The sequence below is a fragment of the Bombus bifarius genome, unplaced genomic scaffold (genome assembly GCF_011952205.1).
Source record: "Bombus bifarius isolate JDL3187 unplaced genomic scaffold, Bbif_JDL3187 scf7180000007977, whole genome shotgun sequence".
NCBI classification, from domain to species: domain Eukaryota; kingdom Metazoa; phylum Arthropoda; class Insecta; order Hymenoptera; family Apidae; genus Bombus; species Bombus bifarius.
Genome location: NW_022884362.1, coordinates 927,936 through 937,405, shown reverse-complemented (window position 1 = coordinate 937,405; position 9,470 = coordinate 927,936). Strand labels below are relative to the sequence as shown.

The following is a 9,470-nucleotide window of genomic DNA, read 5'->3' as shown; positions in this document are numbered from 1 at the left end:
TTCTGATTTTTTTCACATGATAATTTAAAAAGAATAAGGATATTTAAGAATATACATTATTGCATAACTACGTTCTTTTCCTTAATGTGTAAAAAAATATTTTTGGACGCAACACGTCATTAAAATTAGTTTAATTGGAGGAAAGATATACAGTGTATAAATTAGTAGTTAAGTTACACACCAAACTTGGAATTTCAGTTTTCTTTTATTCTTTCTATTCATAGTATTTGTGATTGTGAAATATTTTAATTAATAGCTGACATGCACATTCTGTAATTCACGATTTTTGTAAATTGAAGCAATTACAACGTTAGCGTTAACGATTTTAATATAAATAAAGATCGAATAAGTTTACGTAAACATTTGTTTTCCCTGTTGCAAACATTTCAAACATTTATCGCCATGTTCGAGTTATTTTTTATTAATAATATTGTTTTTCCTCGTTGGTTTCCTTTTCAATTACATTTTTTGTTCGAATCAGACAAAAAATATATATTATAACGATGAAATAAATATAACGAACAATTCATTTTTCGTTCTAAAATGTATGTATTTTTTTTCTTTCGCTTCTTCTTCGTAAATCTTTCGATCTTATTTCAAGGGTGAATAACAAATCTTCTAAATATGGTATGACATTGTACAAAGTAAGCGGTAGATATACTTTTCGTATATAACCTACAATGTTTTACATTTATTCATAATTTTACATGTCATATCACGGCGTATTGAATTATGCTTTATATACAAACGTGTTTCTGGCTGTGCAAATTCATTGCGCGAAAACGAGAAACACCAAAACTTTACATTTTACTACCACTATCTATGTGGCAGTACATGTCAAAATTCAAGGAAGTCAGGCTATTCTACCGACAGAGACGAAAAGAGAGATAGATTCAGGGGAGAGAAAAACACTCCCATTGACGCTTTAGGACGACTTCATATTAATGAATCACAGTCTCTCAGCATCCTTATTTTGGACTTTTTTGTTCGCTGCTGCTTTCAGCATCTCGCCCCAGCATTAATTTTTTTTTGTTTCGTTTCGTTTTTTATTTTCTCGTAAGAAAACAAATAGCGTTTTTCAACGATCACGAATGCTAAATTCGTTCCGAGCGTTTTTTCTCTATGTAGATAGTTTTTTCGTTTGATTATCCTTCGATTCCCCAGGGCACGTTTTGCGATATCGCACTACGACGTATCGTAGAACGTGATGTATCACTCCTAGACGATGCAAACACTACCGTTCGTTCTACAGTTACAGCGCTCTGTTGGATAGTTAATGTCGACCTGTAAGAAGTATGGTTTAATGCTGAAATTTCGGGGAGAATGGATCGGAGATCGGGACGTTTCTTGATCATGCAACAAATTTGTACAGTTTCTGACCAATGAATGAAAATTAACGATTGAACAAATTGAAATCAAACAGAGAAATAAATACGCGAGATTGGTATCAGAACAAGAGAAAAGGAATAATACAAATTACGTTCTCACGTGAAACAGAAGTTTTCTAAATTTAAAAAAAAAAGAAAAAAGTGTGGAAGAACAAAAAACACAAACTCTAACATGACATTGTTAAATCATTAATCATAAAAACGGGCTGCTAATTGTGGAACAATTTATAAAGGAAAATTTAAAAAGCATCTTCGGCAAGTCTCTCTCTAATGTAAAAAGGAAAAATTCGTTCGTCTTTTCGTGATCTATAACATTTTTCTTAAAAATATAACTGATCAAAATTGGAACTTTTGCATCAGAGAGGGAAAGGTACGTTTATAGAAAGTGGTCGATCAGAGAACTATTTTCTTGGGCTGCGACGGCGACGACCGTCCCTGTTGTTTCTTTCAGCGCGTCTCATCTCTTCTAATCTGCGTGCATGTTCTGCCATGTGTTGCCTTCTCATTTCTTCTTTTACGACTATCTGTAATTAAAACATATCTATGATTATCCCTATGAGTAGTAATAATTAGATCACACATGCAAATTCATAGTTTTATGAAGAAATGAGGCTAAATCGAGGTTAGATACTAGAATGAGAACTTCATTCCGTATATTTTAAATATTGTATTAAATTACTTTATATAAATGAATACAATTTAAAAAATCATCATTTGTTATTCTACTTTATAAGTATCATATTTATAAATGTAGTATTTAGTTTTGTTATAAAATATAAGTACTTAGATTGTACTTTATCTATAATGTACCTGTTCATTTGTGAGTGGTAACCAGTATATGCATGGCGTTGCTTTCGTTTTTCTAAAGAGATCATCTAGAAGCTTAGCCGGTGGCGGCTCATCCTCTTTCTTTTTAAATTTACGAGCTGGAGCTGGAAGGTGTGCTTCCACTGCTGGACTCCGACTCCTCTGTCGTCTTTTTTTATCATGTTCTTTCTTTTCACGTTCTTTTTCTTTTATATGCTGTTGTCCATCTTCTTTACCAAGATCCCATTCTCGAACTACCATCACCTATTGTTTACAAAACTCTGCTTTAGTCATTGCATAACTGCAATCTTTTATTTAATAATTCATAATCTATTCATTTTTATTTAGCCCTTAAATGCTATTCTGGTGTTCTGAACTATCTCAGATATTATAAACATTGTCATAATTCTGCTCTAAAACAATATATAATTAAGATTTCACTAATCTTCAATTAGGTTAATAATTATAAGTTATAAGTTGAAATTTCAATTTTCATTCAAATACATCAGGATCCCATAAGAGAAATTAATATATGTATTTCTATTTCACCATAGCAATTGATCAATCAAATATAATTTATTTTTAAATATATGTTAGAATATATTTAAAGAGATAGTATTTCCAAAAGTTAATGAAAAGAAACTTTTATAAAATCAGTGATAATGATTTTGATCAATTCTTTGGATTGATAATTACATTTCAATATAAAATTCAAGTAGACGATTATATTATCAAATTCAAAATATTTGTTTATACTTTTTACTTTTTAATCTAAATTTTATTTTATAAAGGAAAGTGAACATAGTTACAAATAATAGTAAATTTTATAATACACATTCTTTATCATTATTTATCACATTTTATACTTTTCCTTAAAGCTCTTTCTGTGTACGAATTGTAAAATATGATAAAATTGATATACCTTTGTATTCGTTCTTTCTTCGCGATTCCAATCCTGCTGCCATGAATCAGACGGTACGAGAGGTTCAGTTTTTCTTGGGATGGACTGATCCTTTGACAATTCGCGTGCTAATTCCATGTCATCTTTGGTTGCATATTCAACATGAAGCCTCTTTGGGTTTGAAACTGGCCAGGATATACCATGTAACGCTTGCCTCGTCTCAAATGCCTGGTCTTCGTTAGCATACTAAAACAATTCAATTAATACTATCATCTACGACACTGTGTTTACAATAAATTCAAAAGTTATCAATATTGAAATATAAAAAGAACAATAAAAAGAAAAGAAGAAAATAGAAAGAACATAAGAAGAAGATACCTTAACATAATGTAAATAATATAAATAAATAAATTTAATAATATGAAATAACAAATCAATGCAATAAAATATATACAAAAGCCTTTATTAAAGATTATTGTCATTATAAACTCTATATGTTTATATGACAGCATTTTAATATTGATAAAAGAAAATGAATCTCCAAATATCAAATAATGAACGTTTTTATATTAATATATTAATAATTTTTCGTTTGTCTTTTTCTATTATATTCGTTACTTATATAAAAATATTTAAAAGATAACAGATATTACAGAATATAAAAAACAATCTTTACATTACTAATCATTTTTAATTTAATATTATTTATTTTTTACTATCTTAGTATAATATGTAGAATATATCTTCTAGTAATTCAAAATAATATTACAGTATTGCACCCGTCCGTCAATTTACGTAGAAAATATATTCTTCTATAATCTTTATTAAATTTACTGTGTTGTCAACAAAGGAAAAGAATGAGTGCTTATCTAGAGATTTTCAAAACTCGGATGCCAAAGGATCAAAACATTAATAATGAAACTGAAGCAGAAAATAACTCAAGAGATGAAGATAATAACTTTAAGTTAATTAAAAAGAAAAAGTTGTTTATTTTAAAGTATGATATCAGCAGCTACAGCGAATAATATTTATTTTGTTTTATATAGAATTTTATAACTTCCCTTTTTCCATCTATGTGGAATAAATATTTTTATAACTTATATTGACTTTTCTCTATAGTATTCTTTTCACATTGGCAGCCTTCATTTACGAGATCTTTATGATTAAATTAATTACGCATGATTTACGTAAAAAAGACGTACATGGAACAAACACTTTGCATAAATCAGAGGACTGATACATATCAAAATTAAATGAGCATTTTTAAAAATTATTTTGACATACCTCTACAAAACACTTGGATTTAATTCGATCCATCCAAAATCCATTTTCGACAATTGTGCCAGTACGCGACAGAAGTTCTTTAATTTGATTCAAAGTAAACGGACGAACCAAGTTTTTGATCAGAAGGATATTTGTGGGCTTCGTAGCAGGTGGACTTGGAGATTTGACATGTGGCACTTCTTTAACGATCGATATCTTACGCCTTGCTGCTACAAACCACAATTTAACTAATAAATACATAAAATATTTCATATTCGTCACATTCTACTCAAAAAAAAGGAAAAAAAACAAAAAAGATTGATCGTTCACAAACATATCCTTACAATTATACCTCCAATTACAAATATAGCTCTTAATTACAAACCTATTGTTTCTCAGAGAAGTAAACTTCTATTTCATTAGTACAACAAATTTTAAAATCTCTATCCAAATATCTTCAAACAAAAAAATTTTAACAAACAAATATATATATATATTAGATTAATTTTTATAATAGTGATAGTTAAGGATCAAGAATATTTTTTAATATATTCCTTACTGCATTTAAATCAATATATTAAATATTTTTTTAAATAGTTATTTTAAATCTCATACATTTAAATGGTGTGATTTTAGGAAATATTCACTTATTTTTTTTATTTTGATATAAATGATACCATGTTTATAGAAATTAAAATAACTCACATAAGACCCTTTGAAAGTGTTCACATACCTATATGATTATCTATCTTTGGGTCTCCCTTTTTTGTTGCACCATTCTTTTGCATGATGTTTTCATCACCGGACTTATTATCGTTTATTCCTTCATTAGAATTGTGCCACTTTTCGCTAACTCGATAACGATCTCTGTCTTCATCGTCATCTTTTGAAAGACGAACCTCATTTATCGACAATGGTCTTGCTCCTGGCACCAACGCCTATTACACAAATACAAATGTGTATGAGTACACACAAATTTAGAAAACTTTACAAGTATAATGTATGACATTAATATTAATATTTATACTATGATATTAATATTACATATGCAAATATTTACATTTAATTGTATTCTTTTTATTTATTTTTAAGATCATAAAACATTATAGATATTTCTTTCTAAAATTTACAAAATGTTAGACGTTAAAAATAGAAATATTACTTTAAGTGAATCCGTAGAAATTGAAAACGAAGGTGCGGTGTCAGTAGATAATGCAGTACCCCATCGACGCTTTCTTGGAACACATTTGGAATCTGGTTCGATGTTGTCGTGATTTTCCTGTAAAAAACATATAATTGTGATATTTAATGATCTTATATAATAACTATTATAATACCATAAATATTTGATATATACTGGTTATGACTAAGCTACATTACAATTATTTGATAAATGATTCATTTATTTAGAAAGAAAGTATAACAATGAACCTTATTTGGAGCACTTGCTTCACTATTTGCATTTGCATCAGTATCTTCTTTTTTAACATCATTCTTTTCTGTTAACATTCTCGAAGAACTGAAACAAAATTTATAAAACGATATAGCAAGATATTAATGATAAGAATTTGGACGACTCGCTAATTTATACTTACAATGATCTTTTTAAATTTACTTTCACGGGTTTGTAAGTCACCAACTGAGTTGTTACTGATGCAGTATATTCTGATTTATCAACTAGATTGTCTAACTTTTGTTTATTTGCTTCACAATGTTCTATTTCCATTTCCATGTTATTTAATAAAAAATTATTCCTTGCTTTTGGTGACTCAGTATGATCTTTCTGTTCGTGGGAATCCTCTGTACTTATTTTCTCTTCTTGCATACATACATCAATTTCTCTTTTAATAGAAGGTTCATCCTCAGAATCTGGTGTATCAGAATTAGATGAATCTCGATATTTAGTTCGATGTTTTCTGCGACTGGCACTTTGTATCCTGCCACCAGTTCTATTACTTTTAGTATGAATTTCATCATTTGATTCGGATGATGAATTTAGCTCACGAACTTTTTCCTTTTTATCTTCTTCCTCGTCACTGCTTGAATCTCTTTGAGTATTTTCAACACTAGTTTCTTTATTAAATGCTTCCACTGTCTTTTCACTAGTATCTTCCACAGATTTTTCTTCCTTGGGTATAATGTTTGTCTCCTCGGATGAATGATTACCATTTGAACTAGGAGCCAATATAGTTGTACTAGTCGACTTAATGGGTTTACTATCAGCGTTTTCGTTGGAGTAATTTGCCTCATTTGATTCACCTTGCTGATCTATGTTTGGTTTATCGTCAGACAAGTTGGCTGAAGTGGTTTCAGGCAGGATCTCCTTGCTATCACTTACCTCTTCGTTGGAGTCCTGACCTGGGTATGAAGAGGAGGGATCGTTCGGCTGTTCAGTGCTACTGGGTACTCTTGTAGAAGAAACCAGTTGCTTGTCTGCCGAGTCAACCTCCTCTGCAACTCCCTCACCACTTTCCTGCCACTTGTTCGATTTTTTCCTATTTAAAGAAGTATCAGATAACCCTTCTGTTGTGTTATACTGTCTAGATAATTTTAATCTCTGTATCTCGCCAGGTGATGCATCGGATTTTGACACTTTCCAGATTGATCCAGAATTGTTGTCTTCTTCATCTTCTTGCGATTTGGTCTTAACATCTGCTTCAACAGACAAAACTTTTTCATTTTGTTCTTCTAATTGTTCCACTTCCTTTTTCTGTATATGTGCTGACTTCTTTTCCGTGATTTTATTGCTCAAACTTTTTGTTGTTTCCTCAACATTCTCTTGCTCTAAGGATGTTGAAGATGCTTGTTTCGCACATTTTCGAGTTGATTTTCGTGTTACTCGTTCAACCTCTTTCTCTGGAGACCCTGCTTTTGCTTTGTTTCTTTCACTTTTGCGTCTCATATCTAAAATATGAAAAACAAAATTCTTAAAAACTCTAGTTTAGAATTGTATGTTACAGATGTGTATCTATAATTGACATATCAGTACAGTAATGTTTAATGTTAAAATATATTTATTACAAATAAAATGTTATTTATGTTGAGAATGCTCATCTAGAATTTTAGAAACTACATAAAAATTTAATAGAACAATGATAAAATAGCATAACAATGATAAAATTTTTGACACACATAATATGAATTTCTATATTATTAATAAATAAATATTTCTAACTCATAAAAAATATATTTTAAATTATTTTCTAAAACCTATTATGTATTCAGAATTTATTCATAATACGCTTTTTTCATTTTTCAATGTCAATATACTTTTCAATTTATAAACAATAATTAAATGTATTCTAGATATTGTGTATGACATGTTTATGTTAATATTACACAGTCGTCTCTGAAAGTAAGTCAATGGTCTTACATTTATACTTTTAGCAGCAGCATTAACTTACTTTCCAAGGCAACTATATAATCAAATGTAGTAAATTTATTATATCTACCCTACATTTTGAACATATAAAGACTTTTCTAAAGTACTTTAATATATAAAAAATTTTGACATACATTGGCATTCAATGAAAATGTTTGTTTCATACTAAGATCGCATCTGGATATTCTATTCATGTATTAAAAGTAAATTAATTATATCTTTTAGTAATCGATGTTTGTTTCACCATTGAATAATTCTTTTTTCAGATATATTTCTACTATCTGATAATTATATTTTTACTTCAATATTTACATACGTAATGTAAAAATATAAAATAAAAACAATATATATTAAAACACTAAAACTTCAAATAATAAAACAGATAAAGCATAAAATAACAATCTACTTCCAGTAAGATTATATAAAATAAAAACTATAATATTCAATAATATTTTTATTTCACAACTACTTGTTTTCTAACGTAACCAAGTTTATTAATATTCACAGAAAAGTAATTTTAGAGAGAAACATGCACAATATCTGAAATTAAGAAAACCAAAATGTTAAAACAAAGCATTAAATCATATAGTATATAACAACCGAATGATTAATCAAAGAATTTTATTAATGTTTGAATAAACTATTGGTACATAATGACAAATACTTAAAACCACGCAGTCAGAAGAAATTAATGTTCATAATAAATAACTACTAGCCCTATGTATTACGTAAACAAAAAGAATTGACTCAGATAACAGCTTTCGATAAATATTTATTCAAAACTATTGGAAGAGCATCAAAATCTAATTTGTGGTTACCCAAGAAACGCGCGGATGTTGCACAATCTGAAGATTCAGAGAAGTCACTTACTCTATAAATGTGTTTCGTTCGCTGGCTAGAAGTTTACCAAGTATGTATCGTTTTTTCAGAATTTTATTGACACATAAATACCGTACTACAATTAAAACGACGTTTCCAATGACGCCTCTAACAATCGGTCGTACCACCTTACTCCATTGAACACGAACGTTTCACATCGTAACAGATAGACCTGTGAAACCGGAACGCCGGCACATTCGGTATATTCGTTTAAAAACTTTATCGCCACGTAAGTTGACTAGGATATCGTTCGTAAATCCGCTTTCTCCAGTGCAGCGTTTACGTTATGTGGAAATAGGATTTAAGCAAATTGTAGTGAGCAGTAATTTACATTTAGTTTCGTATCTAGTAATTATTATAGTTACGAATATATATAGGAAGAATGGCGAAAGTCAAAATTTTATAGGTATTCAGAGTATTTGATTTCTTGTCTATATCTTTCAAATAAGTTTTGTAAAGACTACAATAAATAACAATAAACATATACTATATTCGATTGAGACAGATAGAGGTAAATACGAATATTCTAGATACGATTCAAAATTCTCTATACATACATACGTATGTATGAGCATTGACTAAATATAGATTAGACCTTGCATACAATGCAAGAAGCGTCCACCAGCCGAGGGTTACGTAGACCTATTAATCGGCCTTGAAATAGGCTTGGCTACATTACTCCTTATCTCATTCATATCACATTTCTCCAACCTACGATCCGTTCTAGATTTTTTGGTTTGGTTATTCTTATTGCTAATTAATACTATTTTTACTGCTAACTCTTACTTCACTGTATTTAGGGATCGTTTCATTTCCTTTGATTTTTATCCTTGTTGTAGGGATTTCTCTA

General features: G+C 29.4%; 1 protein-coding gene across 3 annotated transcripts; it reads right to left on the bottom strand.

The window, feature by feature from the left end:
- Positions 1-190: 190 nt before the first annotated feature.
- LOC117204231 (apoptotic chromatin condensation inducer in the nucleus) lies at positions 191-8,836 on the bottom strand. 3 transcript variants are annotated; one of them, XM_033441433.1, is made up of 10 exons: positions 8,612-8,835; positions 5,955-7,263; positions 5,791-5,878; positions 5,522-5,638; positions 5,093-5,297; positions 4,381-4,589; positions 3,118-3,342; positions 2,199-2,459; positions 1,763-1,912; positions 191-1,284 (listed from the first exon to the last, which is right to left on the bottom strand). In XM_033441433.1, the coding sequence occupies exons 2-9, from the start codon at positions 7,259-7,261 to the stop codon at positions 1,790-1,792; spliced, it is 2,535 nt and encodes an 844-aa protein (XP_033297324.1). In that variant the 5' UTR covers positions 7,262-7,263; positions 8,612-8,835; the 3' UTR covers positions 191-1,284; positions 1,763-1,789. The 3 variants fall into 3 exon arrangements, with proteins under 3 accessions (XP_033297324.1, XP_033297325.1, XP_033297323.1); XM_033441434.1 differs by having other exon boundaries at positions 191-1,912; positions 4,381-4,586; positions 8,612-8,836; XM_033441432.1 differs by having other exon boundaries at positions 191-1,912.
- Between the last annotated feature and the right edge of the window lie 634 nt (positions 8,837-9,470).

What these genes read in the sequence shown, in the direction of transcription:
- LOC117204231 (XM_033441432.1), bottom strand. Translation starts at nt 7,261, where the DNA reads ATGAGACGCAAAAGTGAAAGAAACAAAGCAAAAGCAGGGTCTCCAGAG. An exon ending in TTTCTACGGATTCACTTAAA is followed by an intron (nt 5,298 to 5,521) that starts GTAATATTTCTA and finishes TTTGTGTAATAG; the next exon opens with GCGTTGGTGCCAGGAGCAAG. An exon ending in AATCCAAGTGTTTTGTAGAG is followed by an intron (nt 3,343 to 4,380) that starts GTATGTCAAAAT and finishes GAATTGTTTTAG; the next exon opens with TATGCTAACGAAGACCAGGC.